The sequence below is a fragment of the Ranitomeya variabilis genome, chromosome 4, assembly GCF_051348905.1.
Source record: "Ranitomeya variabilis isolate aRanVar5 chromosome 4, aRanVar5.hap1, whole genome shotgun sequence".
In the NCBI taxonomy this organism is placed as follows: Eukaryota; Metazoa; Chordata; class Amphibia; order Anura; family Dendrobatidae; genus Ranitomeya; species Ranitomeya variabilis.
The window spans coordinates 710,984,460-711,009,039 of record NC_135235.1 but is presented as its reverse complement, the minus strand read 5'-3'; the positions used below and the strand labels follow the sequence as shown (position 1 = coordinate 711,009,039).

At 41.4% G+C, this 24,580-nt stretch overlaps 2 protein-coding genes across 3 annotated transcripts in view; both read right to left on the bottom strand.

Annotated features, from left to right (window-relative positions):
* LOC143766498 (uncharacterized) overlaps positions 1-24,580 on the bottom strand; it is an 831,863-nt gene that overhangs the window by 323,101 nt on the left and 484,182 nt on the right. The gene's annotated exons all lie outside the window — the stretch shown is intronic.
* LOC143766516 (uncharacterized) overlaps positions 16,298-24,580 on the bottom strand; it is a 30,444-nt gene continuing 22,161 nt past the window's right edge. For both annotated transcript variants that reach the window (XM_077254265.1, XM_077254266.1), the window contains one exon: positions 16,298-18,495. In XM_077254265.1, the coding sequence (XP_077110380.1) occupies positions 17,126-18,495 (1,370 nt within the window). In that variant the 3' untranslated portion in view covers positions 16,298-17,125. The remainder of the gene's footprint in view (positions 18,496-24,580) is intronic.

Sequence of the window (24,580 nt, the reverse complement as noted above, 5' to 3'; positions counted from 1 at the left end):
ATGGACCTGGTGGTTAGGAGCACCCGGAATGACCTGATGAGTAAACTCAAAATCGGAACTAGCTCTGGGGAAGTGGGAACTCTGCTGACCGCTAACCCTACTCCTATCACACACACTAGAAATAGCCGTGGAGCGTACCTAACTCTCCCTAGACGCCTCTTCACAGCCTAAGAGCTAACTACCCCTAAAGATAGAAATAGAAGCCTTACCTTGCCTCAGAGAAATTCCCCAAAGGTAAAGGCAGCCCCCCACATATATTGACTGTGAGTTAAGAGGAAAGTCACAAACACAGGAATGAAACAGGTTTTAGCAAAGGAGGCCAGATTAAACTAAATAGTCAGAGGAGAGAAAAGGGATCTATGCGGTCAGCACAAAAAACTACAAAAAGCCACGCAAAGTAAGCAAAAAGTCTCCCCACACCGACTCACGGTGTGGAGGTGCCACTCTGCACCCCCAGAGCTTCCAGCTAGCAAGGGAATATCATGATAGCAAGCTGGACTAGCATATAGCAGTACTAAGGAATATATTCAGGAAGCAGTAAGAACAAATGAACTAACAAAGACTTAGCTTCTGCTGGAGTAGACAGGTCCTCAGTGAAGTCCAAGAGAGATCTGAACCAATACTGAAAAATTGACAGCAGGCATGAAGCAACGATCTGAGTGGAGTTAAATAGAGAAGCCAGCCTAGCAATAAACGAGGGCAGCTGGAAGCCAACCTCAAGGATCAGCAGTACCACTCAAAGCCACCAGAGGGAGTCCAAGGACAGAACCCACCGAAGTACCATTCATGACCACAGGAGGGAGTCCGAGAACGGAATTCACAACAGTAGGGTCCTGTTTTCGTAAAATGAAAATGTATTAATAGGTTTTGAATTAGTGGTATCCTGCCATAGAGCAAAAACTGTGAAAACATACCTTGAAATAGGCGCATAAGGTCAATGTCATGGCCTGCAAATAGTCCGGATCTCAATCCAATTGAAAATCTTTGGTGTAAGTTGAAGAAAATGGTCCATGACAAGTCTCCAACCTGCAAAGCTGATCTGGCCACAGCAATCAGAGAAAGTTGGAGCCAGATTGATGAAGAGCACTGTTTGACACTCATTAAGATTAAGTCCATGCCTCAGAGACTGCAAGCTGTTATAAAAGCCAGAGGTGGTGCAACAAAATACTAGTCATGTTTTGGAGTGTTTTTTTTGTTTGTTTTTCATAATTCCATAATTTTTTCCTCAGAATTGAGTGACTCCATAATTTTTTCCCTATGCTTGGTTAAAAAAAGTAACCAATACTGACTATCACATTTTTTGTTCTTGATTTCTTTTCATGTTTCTTAAAGCCAGAAAGTTGCCATTTGAAATGACTTTGATTTTGTGCCATGTCTGTGATCTGCTTTTTTTCTATAAAATTAAACAACTGAATGAACATCCTCCAAGGCCGGTGATAACATCATTTTTGCCGGGGGTTGTATATTCCAAAACAAGTTTTATTAACACAGCATACAACGGGTTTCAACTCTTATGAGCCTTCTTCAGGTATTACATATAAGCTATTGCTACTTTGTGCATTTTATACATAAAGGAAGTCAGTGCATATCATTTTTGGTGGTTGCCATACCAGTGCTTAACCCTTTTCAGACACACCCATATCACTCCATCTTTATACAGAGCTTTACACGCATAAAAGCATTAACGTTAAAAAGCTAATTCTAATCAAATCCAATTTTTAAAAAAAATTCTGAAATATTTCTCTAATGGCATATGCGAAATTCATAAAAAAAATTCATATCGCAATAAAAATAATTTTCCTTTTTTTAAATATATATAAAAAATTTCATAAGGGTATATATATCCTTAAACAACAGAATATAACTCCAAGTAAATCAAACTTCTGTGAACTCAAACTGTCCATTTAGGAAGCAACACTTTTTGACAATCAATTTCACATGCTGTTTGTCAAATGGAATAGACAACAGATGGAAGTTATTGGCAATTATCAGAACACAATAAAGGAGTGGTTCTTCAGGTGGGGACCATAGACCACATCTCAGTACCAATGCTTTCTGGCTGATGTTTTGGTCACTTTTGAATGTTGGTCGTGCTTTCACACTAGTGGTAGCATGAGATGGACTCTACAATCCACTCAAGTGGCTCAGGTAGTGCAGCTCATCCAGGATGGCACATCAATGCGAGCTGTGGCAAGGTTTGCTGTGTCTGTCAGCGTAGTGTCCAGAGGTGCTACCAGGAGATAGGCCAGTGCACCAGGAGACGTGGAGGGGGCCATAGGAGGGCAATAACGCAGCAGCAGGACCACTACTTCAGCCTTTGTGCAAGGAGAAACAGGAGGAGCACTGCCAGAGTCCTGCAAAATTACCTGCAGCAGGCCACACATGTGAATGTGTCTGCACAAATGGTTAGAAACCGACTCTATAAGGATGGTCTGAGTGCCCGACATGCACAAATGGGGGTTGTGCTCACAGCCCAACACAGTGCAGGACGCTTGGTATTTGCCACAGAACACCAGGATTGGCAAATTCGCCACTGGTGCCCTGTGCTCTTCACAGATGAAAGCAGGTTGTCACATCTGTCACATATGCTCAGTGTTAGAGTCTGGAGATGCCGTGGAGAGTGATCTGCTGCCTGCAATATCCTTCAGCATGACCGGTTTGGCAGTGGGTCAGTAATGGTGTGGGGTGGCATTTCTTTGTTTAGCACAGCCATCCGTGTGCTAACCAAAGGTATCCTGACTGCCATTAGGTACCGAGATGAGATCCTCAGACCCACTGTGAGACTATATGCTGGTGCGGTTGGCCCTGGGTTCCTTCTGATGCATGACAATGCCAGACCTCATGTGGCTGCAGTGTGTCAGCAGTTCCTGCAAGATGAAGGCATTGAAGCTATGGACTGGCCCGCCCATTCCCCAGACCTGAATCCGATTGAACACATCTGGGACATCATGTCTCGCACCATCCACCAACGTCACCAGGTCTTGAAGGAGATCCCTCAGGAGACATCCGCAGTCTCTTCAGGAGCATGCTCAGGTGTTGTAGGGAGGTCTTACATACACGTGGAGGCAAACACACACTACTGAGCATCATTTCCTTGTCTTGAGGCATTTCTACTGAAGTTGGGTCAGCCTGCAATTTGATTTTCCACTTTGATTTTGAGTATCATTCCAAATCCAGACCTCCATGGGATATTCATTTTGATTTACATCGATCCTTTTTTGCTTTATTATTCTCAACACATTACACTATACAATGAATAATGAAATGCAACTGGAATATTTCATTCAGTGACATCTAGGATGTGGTAATTTAATGTTCCCTTTATTTTTTTGAGCAGTGTATATTTATATATATTTCTTTTTTCTAAAAGCAAATACTTTTTATTATTTGTCTCTTTTGTAGGAGGTAGAGAAAACAAGACAGATGTGGTACAATCGGATTTCTGACTTTTCTTTTAATTCCTTCCCTTTTACCCCCCCCCAAAAAAAAAATGAATTAAACCCCTTCTACCACATAATTTATCCCAGGGGTGGGGAACCTCAGGCCCCAGGTCATTTACGGCCCTCGATGACCTTTTATCAGGTCCCCGAGCAGATTCTCTGGGACCGCATTCTTGGGCAAGGAGCTGTATTTTGATTGCCGCAAGCTCATTAATTTCTTCTTGCTCTGTTAGCACACACACATATGCAGTGTTCACTACTGACCACTGAAGGCCATGCAATGAAATATTACGTCCTGACAACAGTGCCAGAGCCAGGATGACTTTGTGGGTGGAGTTTGTACGGCGCATACCACCTGGAGAAGAACTACATATGTGGCTTCCTATTGAAACACCTCGAGTGCTTTCACAAGTGCCCAGGTTTGTGCTACAAACAGTTAACAGGAGGAACCTGCAACTAATCCACCCATTTATAAAGACATCAAAAAGGTGAGTGCAAAGAGCACTTGTTTAATATACATTGGAATCTAGCTGCTGCAATAGAATCTGCGAACCTCTCCATTTTCTTATTTTATATCCAACTATTTTGCTGCGAGGATCAAGTCCAAACAGCAAGGAGAGGAGGCTTACTTTGAATCCACAAGAAGAGAACAGCAGCGATCTCTAGTATGGAGCATTTTCAAAACAGAATTGAAATGAGAAAAAACATTCTGTCAACACTAATTCTGACGGATACCAGAAAAGATGGAAACAAAATTCCACATCAGGAGGGTGATGATGACACTAAGAAAAATATGTCAAGACTTTTCTTCAGCTTGTAGGAGAATATGAAAGGTGAAATCCGACACCAGCTGGACGCTGGTTGTTTAGAAATTTGTCTGCATCAAAAAATAATTCCGAACAGTCTAAGAATTAACCCCTTTCTGCCAGCTGACGGAATAGTACGTCAGCTGGCAGAACCCCCGCTCTGGCGGTGAGCCCACCTCAAAGCCGCGACATGTCAGCTGTTTTGTACAGCTGACATGTGCGCGCAATGAGTGCGAGTGGAATCGCGATCCGCCCGCGCCCATTAACTAGTTAAATGCCGCTGTCAAATGCTGACAGCGGCATTTAACTAGCACTCCCGGCCGCGTGGCCGGAAGTGCTCGCACCGCTGACCCCCGTCACATGATCAGGGGTCATCGGTGCATTGCCATAACAACCAGAGGTCTCCTTGAGACCTCTATGGTTGTTGATGGCTGATTGCTTTGAGCGCCACCCTGTGGTCAGCGTTCAAAGCACACCTGCATTTCTGCTACATAGAGGTGATCTGTACTTCACCTCTATGTAGCAGAGGCGATCGAGTTGTGCATGCTTCTAGCCTCCTATGGAGGCTATTGAAGCATGCCAAAATAAAAAAAAAGTGTTTAAAAATATAAAAAAATAAAAAATATATAAAAGTTCAAATCACCCCCCTTTCGCCCCAATCAAAATAAAACAATAAAAAAAGTCAAACCTACACATATTTGGTATCGCCGAGTTCAGAATCGCCCGATCTATCAATAAAAACAAAGGATTAACCTGATCACTAAATGGCATAGCAAGAAAAAAATCAAAACGCCAAAATTACGTTTTTTTGGTCGCCGCAACATTGCATTAAAATGCAATAACGGGCGATCAAAAGAACGTATCTGCACTGAAATGGTATCATTAAAAACGTCAACTCAGCGTGCAAAAAATAAGCTCTCACCTGACCCCAGATCACGAAATATGGAGACGCTACGGGGATCAGAAAATCGCGCAATTTTTTTTTTTTTTTTTTTTAGCAAATTTTGGCATTTTTTTATCACTTAGATAAAAGAGAACCTAGACATGTTTGGTGTCTATGAACTCGAAATGACCTGGTGAATCATAATGGGAGGTTAGTTTTAGCATTTGGTGAACCTAGAAAAAAAGCCAAACAAAAAACAAGTGTGAGATTGCACTTTTTTTGCAATTTCATCGCACTTGGAATTTTTTTCCCATTTTCTGTTACACGGCATGGTAAAACCAATGGTATCGTTCAAAAGGACATCTTGTTTCGCAAAAAATAAGCCCTCACATGGCCATATTGATGGAAAAATAAAAAAGTTATGGCTCTGGGAAGGAGGGGAGCGAAAAACGAAAACGAAAAAAGCTCTGGGGGTGAAGGGGTTAATAGCACTTTTAAAGCGGATAAAGTCTGTACAGAAAAAAATGGTATGATATATTGGACAATTGTTTGTATAATCTTATGAAACTATTGCTCAAGAAATGTAGTATGTTAGCCAAAAATGTTGCACAATTATGTGAGAAAGACCTAGGAGAGCTCTTGAAGTACAAATTCTCCTCAATCTATGAGGCTTTTAATGGAGATACAAATAGGAACCTGGAAACATATGTATATAACCTAATAGGTACCAAAACTAAAAAAGTGCGTCGCGATCTATTTGATCTAAAAAATCATAGAAGGGCAATTCGATTTACCACCATTAGGGGGAAAGGCGAACAGAGACATGGTGTCACACAAAAAAGTACCCCCAAACCTTAACATAGGTGGGATTAATAAGGGCATGTCTGTGGACAATAATTACAGTTTTACAAAAAAACAGAATGAAATAGTCAATTGATTTGCGAACCTTTTATAACTCTAAGGCCGGCGTCACACTGGCGTTTTAAACGGCCGAGTGCAATGCGATAAAAAAGCGCATTGCACTCGGACCAATGTTCAGCTATAGGGCAGCTCCCAGCACCCGACTTTTTGTTGGCCGTTTTCTTCGGTCCGAGACAATCGCAGCATGCTGCGATTGTCTCGGACCGAGGAATACTCTGGGCTCACTCGCACCCATATAAGCTTATGGGTGCGAGTGAGACAGCGCACACCACTCGGATATCATCCGAGTGCTGTGCGTTATAAGCAGACCCCAGCAATGGAGGAGATGGAGAAATTCTTTTCTCCGCCTCCTCAGCAGCTGTGCTCCGATCCTCCCTGTGTGAGAGAATCGGAGCACAGACGCATGACACTCGGCTCCTGCTCTGCTGCGAGCAGGAACCGAGGGTCATTAGCATATCGCATCCGATGCTCTCGCATCGGATGCAATACGCTAGTGTGACGCCGGCCTAAGGCAGTGTTCCCCAAGTCCAGTCCTCAAGAGCCACCAACAGGTCATGTTTTCAGTATTTCCTTAGTATTGCCCAGGTGATAATTGCATCACCTGCACAGGCAATAATTCCATCACCTGTGCAATACTAAGGAAATCCTGAAAACATGACCTGTTGGTGGCTCTTGAGGACCAGACTTGGGGAACACTGCTCTAAGGACTCATACTCACTTGCGCGAAACTCAGATGAATCTCGCACAGCAATACCCGGCACTTCACCTGGCACAGAGGAGCGGAGCGTGCGGCTGCATGTATTCCTATGTCCTATACTCCGATCTGAGCACCGACAGGAGCACCGGGTATTAACATGCGAGATCAACCGAGTTTTGCACAAGTGAGTATGATCCCTAAAACTAATAATACACTTGTGGGAGGTTTGAATATACCAAAAAGAAAATATACTGGACATGAAGCAGGCGCTATCCCAAAAAGATCTGTTTTTCATCAGGATAATAACAATAACAGTACCAATCCAATAAAACAGCTGACTATACTTATTTCCTATACACCGGGTGTAACCCCGTTAACAATATATAACTTTTTTTGTCACAAGACAAAAATCCTGAAGCAATTAGTCCCTGCAATGCTGACAATATAAATCAAGATGATGGAGAGGAATCGAGTAATACACTTTTTTAATTTCCCTCCTTGAATTCAGTGGTTTCAGCAAATCATACACAAGAACCAACATTATCTTTGATAAATCCAGCAGGATTGGGTTCCAAATATAGCATTTTTGTGGTGCATAATACCACTGAATCTTCTAATCTATTCACTACAGTCACACAAGCCCCTTGTCCCTCTACAGTAAATTCAAATATTTATTTTTCAGAAATAGTCCGGAGACCACCACCACTTACGGAAACAATTCTACCTGTCATACAGAGCGACTCTAACAGCCTCTCCAATAAAACTCCCGACAAAAAATTTAATTACAAAGTATTTTCTTCCAAAACTGACCCAGTCCTCAAAAAGAAAACTAGATGTTGCAGAGGAAGGGGGCAGAAAATATTTTTAGTCACCTAAAAAATAAGAAATCAAAGATAAAAATAGGTCTGGATTGTAAAAAAGAACAACATAATACAAAAAGTACAATACAAATATTCAACTTATCAAAATATTCTTATATTCTTTGAAAGAATGATAAAGAACAAAATGAGAATAAAGTTAAAGATGAAACAGGACAAAAGTAACAAATTGTGGACATAAAAATGTTCTAAATCAAGTTTTAATCCCACGCGTCACCGTGGTAGTAATTTGGACACGTTTTACACACTAGTTTCGGGAGAGTTACAGAATCTATAAAAAAGATATAGGTGAGAATAAAAGGATAGAAAATAAATGACAAATAAAAAAAGCCATGTGCAGAAAAAAGCATCCACGAAAAATGAATATATCCAGAGACGAAAGAATAGCAATTAAACAGTTAAAAGAGAATAAAGAAATAGTGATCAGGGAAGCTAATACGAGTGGAGGAATCGTCCTACAAAATCAGGACGAATACCTAAGGGTGGCACACAATATGCTCTCAGATGCGAGGTATTATACGAAATTGGATATAGATCCCTCAAAAAATTTTAAGGAGGATTATGACAGCCTGATTAATAGTGCCTTCAAACAGTACATCTTAAATAAAAAAGAAAAATGTTTTTTGACAAATAAACACCTGAATATTTTACCACCTTCCAAAAGTTCATAAAGACCCATTGAATCCACCAGGGTGCCCGATTATATCAGGCATAGGGTCATTGACTTGCTAACTGTCACACTACATAGATCTGTTCTTACAAGAACAGGTCAAGAAATTACCATCTTTCTTGCTAGATTCTAGTCAACTCATCACAGAATGTAGGAATGTCATATGGAAGGAAAACTGCATATTTATAACCATGGATATTACTGCACTCTACTCTAATACAGAACATGATTTGGATATACAATCAGTTGCACATTATTTAACAAAATAACTGATATGCCAGAAAAACAAAAGGAGTTTTTGTTGGATAGTCTAAAGTTTATTTTGGAGCATAACTTGTTCACTTTTCAAGAACATCAGTATTTACAGCGGCTTGTTACAGCGATGGGGACTGGGGTGGCACCAAGTTTCGCAAATCTTTTTATGGGGCACTTCGAGTCCTCATTGTCAATTTGCCAGCCACCATATTTCCATCACATAATATATTATTGTCACTATATGGATGATTTGATCTTTTTTTGGAAGGGTGAAGTGAAGGAGGCACAAGAATTCATTAGAGCAATGAACATGAACACCTGAGGGATCCTTTTCTCCACAGAGTTAAACAAGGAAAAAATAAACTTTTTGGAACTAGAAATCAGCCATCAAAACAAAAAAATCATTGCTAAAACCTTTAAAAAAAAACAAAAAAAAAAAACTGATACTAACAGCTTTCTGGACTATCGCAGTACCCATTATCCAAAATGGAAACAAAATATTCCTTTTAGTCAGTTTCGCCATTTTAGAAGGAACAATACTAGAGACAAAGATTATATAGAACAATCTAAAATATTGTACAATAGATTTATGGACAAACAATCCCTAAAAAACTTGTTATTGGGGCATACAAATTTATTTTTTTAAAAAGTCAGTTAAAAGAGAAAACATCTACAGTTTCAGAGAGACCTAAGTGAGTTTAAGGAAAGTCAAACTTTAAGTGTCCCGATAGAAAGGCAATCGGAGGCATCCTCGTCTGATTTGGATATATCTGATACTGAAAGAACTGAGATAGCAGGCAGTAGCAGTAACACACAATTTTTTAGAGGCCAGTAGACTAGACAAAGATGGCAGGGCGGAAGAGGAAAGTCTGGAAGAAAGGGGGGAAGAGGGAAGTACAGAAATGGGGCAGGACCCCTGACTCCCTTTTTGGCACCCAGTCCGGCACTTGGTCAACCATCTGGGGCATCTTCCTCATCATCGGTCTCTTTTTTGGAGCGTCGTGCGAGAACGGGCTATCAGCTCAGAATCCGGTTCAATTGAACAGGGGCCAAATCATCAACCTGTCCTCGCACATGCTTTCCAGGGATGAATATAGTGTCCTGCAGAGAGGTCTCAATTTTCTTCTGACTAATCATTTCAATTGTTTTGAGTGGGTGAAAGATCTTAACCTTTTTTGTAGGAAACTCAAATGGAGAAAATTCTTCAAACATAATACCCGTGAAGAGTGTGGTAGGCTAGGGCTTAACCAGGAGGATATGGAGGGTTATGAGGCTCTATGTGGCCTACTCCAGGAGAACGAGAGAACCCCTGAAGAAGGGAAAGGCCCGTTCACCTCGTTGAAAAACAAGAGTGAGAGAATGCCACCACAAGGTGATATGAGCAACATTGATCTGTTGGCATCATTGGTAGAAAGGGATCTAAAAAAATTAAGGAAAGTAAGTTGGGATATGGAGGACAATCTTATGGAGAACGAACGTAGAGTGCTTGATGGTCTGAAAAGGAATGACCAGATAATCATAAAACCCTCCGACAAAGGGGGTAATCTGGTCATCCTTAATCATCCAGAATATCACGCAATCTGTAGCTCCATTTTGCAAGATAATACAACATATGAGATACTCACCACAAACCCGCTTGAGACCTTTAGGAACGGGCTGAGACCGATTCTGGAAGAGGCTCTTTCACATCTACTTATTTCACGGAGTGAATTTGATTTTATGCTACCAAAATTTCCCCTAACTGCAACCTTTTATGCACTTCCGAAGATAAATAAGGGGTGTCGCCCCCTGAAAGGACGACCTATAGTGTCGGGGGTTGATTCCCTAACACAGAATTGCGGGCTATATGTAGATCAGGTCCTTCGTCCTTTTGTTATATCTATCCCGTCCTACTTGAGGGACACATCGGATCTGTTACTCAAGTTGGAGGGAGTGCACTTGGGTCAGGATGCGTTTCTGACATCCATCGATATAGAAGCACTCTACAGCAGTATCCCGCATCAAGCAGGGACTGAAGGAGTTAGTCATTTCCTATAACAAAGATCGGTGAGGTGTAGGGAACATAACAATTTTGTGCTGACTTTACTAGAATACATCCTGACCCATAATGCATATACTTTTGACGGTAAGTACTTCCACCAGCTCAGGGGCACAGCGATGGGGTGTCCCTGCGCCCCATCATATGCTAATCTGTTCCTGGGCTGGTGGGAGGAAACTATCATCTTTGGAGGGGAGGAACAGTGGTGGCATGAATATATATCTATATGGTATAGATATATTGACAACGTTTTTATGATATGGACAGGTACCAAAGAAGAGTTCAGAACATTTATGGGGCATCTCAATGTGAATAATGTGGGCCTTAAATTTACGTCGGAGATCAGTGACATAGAATTAGCATTCCTGGATTTGAAAATTAGGAAGGAGACACATGGGGGAATTACAACCAGTATTTATAGGAAGCCTACTAGCACTAACAGTCTGCTGCATTGGGAGAGCCACCACCCCACTCCCCTCAAAAGGGGGATTCCCAAGGGGCAGTTCCTCAGACTTAGGAGGAACTGTTCGAGGAGTGACACCTTCAAAAGTCAGGCGGGAGACATGTTTGACAGGTTCAGGGAAAAGGGGTATCCGAGACCGGTACTGAGTAGGGCTTTGGAGTCAGCTAAAAAGGCTGACAGACAAGGTTTGTTACAGAAGCAAGCCAAAACTGAGGGGTGCGATACCGTAAGGATTATTGGTACCTATGATGCACAGCACCAAGACATCAGGAGGGTGTTTGCCAAACACTGGGATGTTCTCAAATTTGATCCCAACCTGGCGGATGTGATAGGTGAACGCCCCAATATTACGTTTAGGAAGGGCAGATCGATCAGAGACTTGCTTGTGCACAGCCAATACCAGCGCCCTAAGTCAGGTGGGACATTGCTAGAAAGGAGGCCTTGTGGCTTCTTTAAATGCGGCGATTGTAGTCTCTGCAAATGGATGAGACCGTGCAAACGATTCCAGAGCTCCACTACGGGTAAAATCTTTTACCAACGAGATTTTTCTAACTGTAAAACAACAGGTGTGGTATATGTAGCCTCCTGTCCCTGCCCGAAGGATTACGTAGGGAAAACTAAGAGAGAATTTAGGAGGAGAGTGGGGGAGCATATGGGCGATATTCGTAACAAGAGATACCCCATTGGCAAAACATATGCATACTTACCACAGGGAGGATCTGACTAAAGTAAGATTCGCCGTCATAGAGGTGGTCAGGGTGAACCCGAGAGGTGGTAATCTTGATAAGATGATCCTCAGATGGGAATGTGAATGGATCTTCAGGATGGAGTCTTTGAAACCTAAGGGAATTAATGAGCAAATATCGTATGCATATTTTTTGTAGATATTTGACTAGTCTGTGTAACCTCTGCTATATACATTTAATAGTCCAGTTAAGAATTCTTTATTATTTATTCCGTGGAGTGGCAGGACTTTACCATGGGTTCGATGGGGTCCCCTTTTTTGATGTCCCACATGGATTGGCATGGAAATATAGTAATCATTTTCTTTATTGATATCTGTCTTTTAGTATTTGCCGCCATGTACTTTCCCCGGGCCGTGTTGATAATACATTGTCCAACCAGACGAACTAGTGACATGATGTCTTCTATAGCTACCAGCTTTTGATATAGACCAGGTGTAGTGGTGGAGTCACTTCTTTTAGTGTCCTATATGGGCACATCATGATAGAGGGAACCCTGTATGTGTTTCGCAGATGGTGGGATACAATACAGTTACACAGGGTACAGGTACATTATGAGGACTACACATCATTTTGGTCGATACCCCCTAAATTGGGGAGGGCAGCAATAAGGCTGGTAGCGGGGGTGGTATTATTTATGGTTAAGGGCCTCCTGTCACGGATATTTGGCGGTTTGGTGGTGGCCCAACATGTCATAGCAGCATTATTCATGAATATCAAGGGGGGCGCTACTTATCTGCTCCATTTGGGGCACTTAAGGCAGAGTTAGGACGTTGCCTTCTCTTTCTGGGTGGCGACAGTCCATCCGTGAGACGGGCAAGATATATCAGCCCCTCCTCTCACTTATGTTTACTGCTGTGATGGACAGTGGTCACTACAGGAGGGGTAGCCAACATGGTTACGCCTCCCTGCAGGGCTATACACCAGTTTGTAGTCTGGCTACGTCACCGGGACTTACCAACGTCAGTGTTTTTTCTCGGTGTGCGCCCCATGTCTTTGGAGCGTGCGCAGTGAAGCGGTAGAGGGGCCTGAAATGGGCATGCGCAGTAACATAGAGCGCTCTAGCTAGTTGATGCGCAGGAGCAGGCTGTTTTCGCTCCTCCTTTATCGCGCCGTGCGCTGCAGACATGCGCGATAAACTCCAAGGGACGCCACAGGAAGTAGAGAGGAGGTGCGCTGGTTGGCTTTTATGGGCGGCAAATGTATAAAAGTGAGCTATCTGGCTTATGGCATTCAGCTATCCACAATCTGATGTGACACAAGATATCGGTGTATCTGGCCTCCTGATGAGCCTGCATAGGCAAAACGCATTGAGGCATCTTCTTTAGATGGCGTTCGGTGTAACACAGCGGCACAGATGAGTATTCATGGCTTTGTTCTGTGGCTCTATGTGAGAAATTATAAACACTGCTGAAGCTATATATGAAGACCGGAGCTTGATAGTAGGGACACATGATTGGTGTGTCAGTTCATGTATAGAACAGAGCGGATCCGGTTGAAACTATCTTGATTTTTATCCACATTGTGCTGAGAATATTGGGTTCACAGTGAATGATCTTATAGGCGTGTAGGACTCTAGGATTTGAATCTAGCGCTTTTTGTGGCAAACCATCAAGATTGCCTAAGCTCTTCATTGAGACCGGAGTATGACAGCAGGGATACATGAGGGGCATGATAGCCCATACAAATGTATAAAGTCGACCCAGCTGGATTTACCTAGATGTGCACCCATACTGTGCTAAGGATCTCTGGGCCACTGTGAATGACTATCTAGTTGATTTATATCCATCGCCATATGTGTTCATATATAGCCTTTTGCTTCTGGGGAATTAGGCAATCCCTAGCATAGTATTCATCTGTATAGTGCTAGAGGATCCTTTAGTTTCTGGGCAGTGGCCTTCATTACTGGCTGCAGGGCTTATTAGGGCCCGCAGGAAGAGTCATCGTTGAGCGGGGGCGCCATAACGCTCCCCCTAGGGTGTCTACCTCTGCAGCCAGGCAGGGGCAGTATAGGTGCCTTTAATAGGGTGGTATAGGTTTCCCCATTAGTTTTGTTTATATTTGTTTTGAGCACTATTGTTTTGTTGGTTTTGGTTTTTGTTGTTCACTGTAGGTGGGGTGATGCCTTGTTTTTAATAATTAAAAGGAATTTTATACTGAGGTTTTCTTCATATAATTTTGACGGTAAACACCTCGTGTTAATTGGAATCTGAGTAAGACTTATTTTGAATGTCTTAGCAGGAAAGAGGCTAATGGACATCAAGAAATAGATGGTAAAGGGGAGGAAAATAGTAGAAAGTGGCGATATAATACTGCCTTCAATAGTCACAACATCCAAATAAGAAATATTTTGAACAAATTTTGGTATTTGCTAAAGGAAGATCTATTTTAAAAAAATTATATACCAGAAAAGCCCGGGATCACCTTTCGTAGGGGCCGTACGGTTAAGAGCATTATATCACCAACTAACCTCAGAAAAACATTGAACGAGGGAAAAAAAAAACAATAAATAAAGAGAAAAAATTCTTTAAAAGACATAGGTGTAAAACCAGGGGTGTATAAATGTGATTCTAGAAAATGCGGTAGTTGTAACATCATTGGACATAATAGCAGATCTATCACATCCTACAGCACCGGTGAGACATAGGAAATCACACAAAGACTTTGTGATATATGTGATTACTTGTGCCTGTGGCCTACAATATGTGGGCCGCACAACACAATCCTTGCGGGCCCGCATGAATGGCCACAGGCACAATGCAAAAAACGGAATTCTAGAACACAGTCTATCCAGACACCTATGTGTAAAACATAATAAACAATTCAATGTTATTGTCACATCAGTTGATAACATCCAAATAGTTTAAACAGAATACAAACGCTTAACCAGAAAGAATCCTTTTGGATCTTTCGATTAAGGGCACTATATCCTGATGGGCTAAATTATGTGGTAGAAGGATTTAACCCCTTTCTGACCTCGGACGGGATAGTACGTCCGAGGTCAGATCCCCTGCTTTGATGTGGGCTCCGGCAGTGAGCCCACATTAAAGCCGCGACATGTCAGCTGTTTTGAACAGCTGACATGTGCGCGCAATAGAGGCGAGTGGAATTGCGATCCACCCGCCACATTTAACTACCGCTTCCGGCGGCGCTGCCGGAAGTGCTCACTTCGCCAACCCCCGTCACATGATCGGGGGTCAGCGATGCATCAGGACAGTAACCATAGAGGTCCTTGAGACCGGTTTGCTGTGAGCGCCACCCTGTGGTCGGCGCTCATAGCAAGCCTGCAATTCAGCTACATAGCAGCGATCTGATGATCGCTTCTATGTAGCTGAGCCGATCCAGTTGTGCCAGCTTCTAGCCTCCCATGGACGCTATTGAAGCATGGCAAAAGTAAAAGCAAAATGTTTAAAAAAAAGTGAAATAAATTTAAAAAATGTAAAAGTTTAAATCACCCCCCTTTTGCCCCATTCAAAATAAAACAATAATAATAAAGTCAAATATACACATATTTGGTATCGCCGCATTCAGAATCACCCAATCTATCAATAAAAAAAGCATTAACCTGATCGCTAAACGACGTAGCGACAAACAAAATTAGAAACGCCAAAATTACGTTTATTTGGTCGCTGCGACATTGCATTAAAATGCAATAACGGGCGATCAAAAGAACATATATGCACCAAAATGGTATCACTAAAAATGTCAGCTCAGCACACAAAAAATAAGCCCTCACTCGACCCCAGATCACGAAAAATGGAGACGCTACGGGTATCGAAAAAAGGCACAATTTTTTTTTTTTTTAGCAAAGTTGGAATTTATTTTTACCACTTGGATAAAAAATAACCTAGACATGTTTAGCGTCTATGAACTCATATTCACCTGGAGAATCATAATGACAGGTCAGTTTTAGCATTTAGTGAACCTAGTAAGAAAGCCAAACAAAAAACTAGTGTGGGATTGCACTTTTTTTGCAATTTCATCGCACTTGGAATTTTTTTCCCATTTTTTAGTACATGTCATGGTAAAACCAATGATATCGTTCAAAAGGACAACTCGTCCCCCAAAAAATAAGCCCTTACATGGCCATATTGACAGAAAAATAAAAAAGTTATGGCTCTGGGAAGTAGGGGAGTGAAAAACGAACACGGAAAAACAGAAAATCCCAAGGTCATGAAGGGGTTAATAAAGAGAATAAGAAGGGAGAGGGGAAAAGGAAAAAAAAGACAAATTCAAACATTTTTTTTTCTCCATCTCCCAAATAAGAAATAAATAATAAAGAGGTAATAACGATTTTGTATAGGACTTTAGATCCCTTTTAGAAAATATCTGCTTTTAGAAAATATTCATATATATATATATATATATATATATATATATATATATATATATATATATATATATATATATATATATATATATATATATATATATGGCCTTATAAAACTTTATATATTTTTGTATTTGAAAAAAGAAAATAGTTATTATTGAGATATGAAATATTTTCTTTATGAATTTCGTATATGCCATTAGAACAATGTTTTAAAAAGGGTTTTAAAATTGGATTTTATTTGGATTACTTTTTTAATGTTTATGTGTTTATGCGTGTAAAACTCTGGATAAAGCTGGAGTGATATGGGTGTGTCTAGAAAGGGTTAAACCCTGTTATGGCACCTGCCCAAAAATGATGTGCACTGACTTCCTTTGTATATAAAATGCACAAAGCAGTAATAGCTTATATATAATACCTGAAAAAGACTCACAAGAGTTGAAACACGTTGTGTGCTGTACTAATAAAACTTGGTTTTGGAAAAGATCATTGTATCTCACCCACTATGTTTCGGGAGCGCACACCACCTGGAGAAGAACTACACATGCAGATATAACATCAGGTAGACATCTGAAACTCACTGCTCAGCTAAGTAGCTGAGAAATCACCTGGAAGAGGGAACACCTGAAAGAAGCTCAGCATCAGACTGGACAACTGAGCTGTCAGTCAATGCATTAAAGACACGCTTAGCTAGGAAATTAGGACATTCTAATGTTTACTAAAAGTTGATTTCCATGAAAAAGATTTCCCGCATTAATAACATGAAAAAGGCTTCTCCTCTGTGTGGGTTCTGTGGTGGCTATCAAGATGTGCTTTTTGGTTAAAACATTTTCCACATTCTGAACAAGAAAAATGCTTCTCCCCTGTGTGAGTTCTCTGGTGCTTAACCAAATCTGATATCTGTATAAAATATTTTCACAATCTGAACATGAAAAAGGCTTCTCCCCTGTGTGTGTTCTTTGGTGCTTAACAAAATTTGATTTCTGGTTAAAACATTTCCCTCATTCTGAACAGGAATATGGCTTCTCCACTGTGTGACTTCTCTGGTGCATAACAAAATGTGATTTCCGTGTGAAAGATTTCCCACATTCTGAACAGGAAAAAGGCTTCTCCCCTGTGTGAGTTCTCTGGTGCATATCAAAATGTGATTTTTGTGTAAAACATTTCCCACATTCTGAACATGAAAAAGGCTTCTCCCCTGTGTGAGTTCTCTGGTGCATAACAAAATGTGATTTTCGTGTAAAACATTTCCCACATTCTGAACAGGAAAAAGGCTTCTCCCCTGTGTGAGTTCTCTGGTGCTTAACTAAATCTGATTTCTGTGTAAAACATTTCCCACATTCTGAACATGAAAAAGGCTTCTCCCCTGTGTGACTTCTCTGGTGCATAACAAAATGTGATTTCAGTGTAAAACATTTCCCACATTCTGAACAGGAAAAAGGCTTCTCCCCTGTGTGAGTTCTCTGGTGCTTAACTAAACCTGATTTCTGTGTAAAACATTTCCCACATTCTGAACAGGAAAAAGGCTTCTCCCCTGTGTGTTTCCTTTGGTGTATAACAAGATATGATTTCTGATTAAAATATTTCCCACATTCTGAACAGGTAAAAGGCTTCTCCCCTGTGTGAGTTCTCTGGTGCATAACAAAATGTGATTTTCGTGTAAAACATTTCTCACATTCTGAACATGAAAAAGGCTTCACCCCTGTGTGAGTTCTCTGGTGCATAACAAAATGTGATTTTCGTGTAAAACATTTCCCACATTCTGAACAGGAAAAAGGCTTCTCCCCTGTGTGAGTTCTCTGGTGCATAACAAAAGGTGATTTTAGTGTAAAACATTTCCCACATTCTGAACAGGAAAAAGGCTTCTCCCCTGTGTGAGTTCTCTGGTGCTTAACTAAACCTGATTTCTGTGTAAAACATTTCCCACATTCTGAACAGGAAAAAGGCTTCTCCCCTGTGTGAGTTCTCTGGTGCTTAACTAAACCTGATTTCTGTGTAAAACATTTCCCACATTCTGAACAGGAAAAAGGCTTCTCCCCTGTGTGTGTTCTTTGGGGCATAACAAAATATGATTTCTGGTTAAAACATTTATCACATTCTGAACATGAAAAAGGCTTCTCCCCTGTGTGTTTCCTTTGGTGTATAACAAGATATGATTTCTGATTAAAATATTTCCCACATTCTGAACAGGAAAAAGGCTTCTCCCCTGTATGAGTTCTCTGGTGCTTAACTAAATCTGATCTCTGTGTAAAACATTTCCCACATTCTGAACAGGAAAAAGGCTTCTCCCCTGTGTGAGTTCTTTGGTGCTTAACCAAATCTGATTTCTGTGAAGATGTCAGCTGTGCCTCTGATCTCCTCGTGCAGTCACCTACCAAGAAAAAAACAAATTATTATTTTTGAATAAAATATTCTTGAAGTTTGTTTTTAAATATTTCTACTGAAACTGTCCATAAAAATGGCAAGTTATGTAAAAATATTGAATTATCCACCAAGACAATGTCAATTCAGTTTAATAGACACCTACATAGGATGAATCAGTGGAGTGTGGTGTTCAACTGTTTGTTCATTCTGCCTCCCAAATATAGAATAAAAAGCCATCAAACAATGTTAGGTACAGTAGGTGAAAATAATACCAATAAAAACATCTACTCATCTCACAAAAAAAACAACTCCCCACTTGGGTCCATCATCTGTAAATGGAAAAACAGAGGCTTCACATTATTAGTGTCTCAAAGGCTCTTGAAAAGCCACATGGCATCCTTAAATCAATCCAGCAATATCTGCCCTCCCAAAGTCAAATCTTGCACTCGCTTCTGAGTCTTGAAGTGTGCCAACAGCCAGTTATATACAGGACACTACAGACCTGCTGAATAAGCTATCCAGGATAGGTCCCCTCCCCGACAGCACCATCTTAGCCACCATGGATGTTGAATCCTTATATTCTAACATCCCACACGATGATGGGATAATCACCTACTGAATGTTTCTTGAGACCAATGGGATCCCTTCATGGTCTGTAATAACACGTACCAGATTCATCCTCACACACAACTTTTTTCTCTTTCAGTGAGGAGCTATATCTACAATGCACCGGCACTGCTATCGGAAGCAAACTGGCACCCCAGTACACCAAACTCTTCATGGCTAAACTGGAAAATGACTGTTTAACATCCTGCTCCATCAAACCCTTTGCCTATTTCTGTTACATCGATGACATCTTAATCATCTGGACTGAGAACGAACAAGAACTTCTAAATTTCCATGACAAATTCAACAAATTTCATCCTACCATAACATTGCTCCACTCAAAAACAAAAATCAACTTTCTAGACACCACCATAAAAGTCCAAAATGGTTTGTTCCAAACATTAGTGCATCGGAAACCAATTGACCGTCCCAAATACCTCAGATGCGACAGCTTCCATCCTAAACACATTAAAGAGTCCATTGTCTAAAGCCAGGCCCTCAGATATAACCGTATCTGTTCCAGTCCTAAGGACAGGGATGAAACCTAACCCAGCTTAAAATGTCATATTTAAATCAAGGTTACCATCCCACCTCCATTGATAATCAGATCATTAGGGCCCCAATGATCCCTAGAAGTCAAGTACTTCAATACAGAAAAATACAGGCAACCTCCTAATTTAAGAAACATTATGATCCGAAGTGCAATGCACTCAGATTTACCAAAAGGGACATATCCTTGCAATGGAAGGAGATGCAAAACCTGCATTCATATAGAGACCAACAATTAGATCCAAATCACCAACACACAGCAGGACTATAAGATCTCCGGGACATTCACATGTTCATCTTCCAATGTGGTGTATTTTATTCTATGCAATATATGTCCTGTGGGGGGCCTATATGTTGGAGAAATGGAACAGAGACTGAGAACAAGGATGAGGTCTCATAGTCATACAATTACAGACAAAAAAAATATTTACCTGTGGCCAAACATTTCTGTGGTCCAGGACACAACATAGACAATATCAAAGTTGTCATTTTGAAAGGCTATTTCAATCACAGAAACATCACAGGGTCTGGGAATACAAATTCATTACCATCTTTGATTCTGTTCACACAGGACTCAATTTGTCAGGAGGATTTATGGCCCACTACCAAATCTGAGCAATTTCCTCCAAAAACAATGAAGGCACCACCAGCCCTTTGATCTTACATGCATATGGGGTCCATGAAACTTTTACACCACTTATCTAATCTCACTGAATTAAGGATTCTCTCTTTAAGGGTACTGTCACACAGTGGCACTTTGATCGCTACGACGGTATGATCCATGACGTTCCAGCGATATCCATACGATATCGCAGTGTCTGACACGCTACTGCGATCATGGACCCCGCTGAGAATCGTACGTCGTAGCAGATCGTTTGGAACTTTATTTCGTCGCTGGATCTCCCGCTGTCATCGCTGGATCGTTGTGTGTGACAGCGATCCAGCCATGCGTTCGCTTGTAACCAGGGTAAACATCGGGTTACCAAGCGCAGGGCCACGCTTAGTAACCCGATGTTTACCATGGTTACCAGCGTAAAAGTAAAAAAAAAAAAAAAACGTACATACTCACTTTCCGGTGTCCTTCAGGTCCCTTGCCGTCTGCTTCCCGCTCTGACTGACTGCCAGCCAGAAAGTAAGAGCAGATCACAGCGGTGACGTCACCGCTGTGATCTGCTTTCACTTTACGGCGGCACTCAGTCACAGCGGGAAGCAGACGGCAAGGGACCTGAAGGACACCGGAATGTGAGTATGTACGTTTTTTTTTTTTTTACGTTTACGCTGGTAACCAGGGTAAACATCGGGTTACTAAGCGCGGCCCTGCACTTAGTAACCCGATGTTTACCCTGGTTACCCGGGACCTCGGCATCGTTGGTCGCTGGAGAGCGGTCTGTGTGACAGCTCTCCAGCGACCACACAACGACTTTCCAATGATCACGGCCAGGTCGTATCGCTGGTCGTGATCGTTGGAAAGTTGCAGAGCGTGACAGTACCCTAAGCTCAGTGTTTGTTTATTGAAATGTCCATGTATCACACCTTGTCTATGCTCTATGGTGTATTTAATTGGGTTTCTTCAAATATTTTGTTATACCAGCCTGATGAAGAGATGTAAGCAGTCGCAAAAGCTTGCTTTGTAACTACATTCCATAACCTGTCTCCTCCATATATCTCTGAACGAATCTCCCGATATCTTCCCTCACGTAATCTTCGGTCCTCCCAAGACCTCCTTCTCTCCTCCACACTTATCCGCTCCTCACCCAACCGCCTCCAAGACTTCTTCACAATATCCCCCATCCTTTGGAATTCTTTGCCCCAACACATCCGACTATCAACCACATTCGGATCCTTCAGACGGAACCTGAAAACCCACCTCTTCAGGAAAGCCTACAGCATGCACTGACCCCGCTGCCTCCTCACCAACACCGGTGATCCTACAACCTTCAAACTATTCTTTCCATCCCCACCATCCTGTAGAATGTAAGCCCGCAAGGGCAGGGTCCTCGCCCCTCTATATCAGTCTATCATTGTTAGTTTGCTTACTGTAAGTGATATCTGTAATTTGTATGTAACCCCTTCTCATGTACAGCACCAGGGAATCAATGGTGCTATATAAATAATAATAATAATAATCATTCACTATATTCTGTTAGCTATTAAAAGGTATCACACCCACAATATTCCTATTTTGTTTCTCCCACTGAGAACACTCTATATCTTAAAATCATATTTAGCATCCATGTATTTTGCATTACTATAGTGAGAAGAACCAACTTAATTTGTGGTGTGTGTGTGTCTCCTGGAGCACAATCTTGGCACTATGTGTTGGGCAATAAAATGGCAAATGTACAATTTTCAACATTCGCTGCATACTAATTTCCATAAAGTAGCTGGTGAGTCAAAATAGTCACTACTCCTAGAGATTAATTCACTGAGACTTATAATTTCCAAAATGGAGACACTTTATGTCCACATGACATATGATTAATGTACAGGAGTTGAAAGATGAATGTTAAGACAATCTCTTGGATCTGGAAAATGTTCCAGGCGGCCATCTTTTGAGCTGCCAGGTGACCATGAACAGTGCCCCAGTACATTGCGCCTGCAAACTATACCAGCAAGATCTGCATTCAAATAGCTAAATGGCACTCCTTCAATTTTTAACTCTGCCATGTGCCCAGACAGTAGTGTACAACTGCATGTAGGGTATTGTCAGATTCAAGAGAAGTTGGATAATAACTTTTAAGTTCAATTTATTTCTTATCGTTTGTGAAGAATTCCAAAGTTATCACCACATAAAGTGACACATGCCAGATGTGAAAAATGGGCCCTGATTAGGAACGCAAATCTGTCTTCGTGAAATAAGCAAACCCAACAGTCTTCTTCGGAGAAAAAAATGAGTAGTGATAGAACCTCTCTGGAGTAATTAGAGTATGGGGCTCGATGGATCTTGTCAATCTAAACTATCGTAAGGACCAATATTTTCTGTCAGATGAGTTTCTTGAAGAAATACTACACATTTAAAGAAAACTTTTTAAAATACTACAGAGGTGAGGTGTTTTAAATTGAGATTTTGGACATTTAGATGAGGCAATGGAAGCCTTTTTTATGGACTACAGGGAATTACTGATTCACATAAGTGATGCAGGCCGATCCCACCACAATCAAACTATTATACAGAATGAAACTGTAAAAAAGACATAGAATGAAAAAAGTAACACCACCAAAACAAAGTATGTATGAGTGGAGAAGTCCAACACTACACCAAAGTTACGCTCATATAAGGTGGACTATTGAGGCAACTATGAGTCCTGACCAGAAGAGTAGAGATAGTATTAGTGCCCCCATTTCAGGAGAGATTGTGCAGTAATCTGAATCCCTTATGATAGAGAATATATTCTAATTTATGAAGTGAATCCATGAAACCAGGGCTCGAGCCATGCTAACACATCTCCTGCAGTCGTGAATTATTATTATTTATTTTTATAGCGCCATTTATTCCATGGCACTTTACATGTGAGGAGGGGTATACATAAGAAAAACAAGTACACTTATCTTAAACGATACAAGTCACGACTGGTACAGGAGGAGAGAGGGCCCTGCCCATGAGGGCTCACAATCTACAAATGAATAAATGTATATTACAGCCATCAGCCACGCACAGCTTAGAGATATATCATGGCACAGGTGTAATTTTTTTATGTAGTTTATAACAATCCTGTGTGAAATTAGTCAGTTTTAAAAGAAACTGAAAAGTCAGGATAAAGGGAAACTCTGCTGTTATTGTACAGAAATTCACACTTGGCCTCACTGCACATTTAATGTAGTTGATCATAAAAGTGAAGTTTGGCCAGAAAGGCTGGATCTGGTCTTGTAGGGACCATATGAGCACATTCATCAGAACAGAAGAAAAAGAAGGTAGATTCATCCAATAAAATATCAGGGTTCTAGGAAGCCAACAGCATCATTACCCTCTGCTTTCTCTAACAGGACCATCATTATATTTTTTTAAGTGATTTTCTAACTTGTCAGGATTAGTGTTGAGCGATACCTTCCGATATTTGAAAGTATCGGTATCGGATTGGATCGGCCGATATCCAAAAAATATCGGATATCGCTGATACCGATACCCGATACCAATACAAGTCAATGGGACACAAATATCAGAAGTGATCCTGGATGGTTCCCAGGTTCTGAAGGAGAGGAAACTCTCCTTCAGGCCCTGGGATCCATATTCATGTAACATATAAAGAATAAAAATAAAAAATATGGATATACTCACCCCTCCGACGGAGCCTGGACCTTAGCGGTGTAACCGGCAGCCTCCGTTCCTAAGAATGCAGAGTGAAGGACATTCGATGATGTCGCGGCTTGTGATTGGTCGCGTGACCGCTCATGTGACCGCTCACGCGACCAATCACAAGCCGCGACGTCATCGAAGGTCCTACACTCACTGCATTCTTAGGAACGGAGGCAGACGCTTGCACCGGTTAGAGCCAGGGCCCGTCCGAGGGTGAGTATATCCATATTTTTTATTATTATTCTTTATTTTTTACATGAATATGGATCCCAGGGCCTGAAAGAGTCTCCTCTCCTCCAGACCCTGGGAACCATACGCACCGCACACGCCTGGGAACTTATAGGAACTTCCGATTCCAATTTCCGATATCACAAAAATATCAGAACTCGGTATCGGAATTCCGATACAGCGAATATCAGCCAATACCCGATATTTGCAGTATCGGAATGCTCAACACTAGTCAGGACATTTTACGTACGCTGTCATTTGGCTTTGTAGTTTACAGATCTGGGTAGGTAAGAGTCAGCGTCTCCTAATCCCAGGGAGTAGGTGGATCCTCCTGGTTGTAAGTTCTTATAGAAAAGGGCTTTCAATCCCCAAAGTAATTAGAACAATTTTGGGTGGAGGAAAATGTTGTGATCTA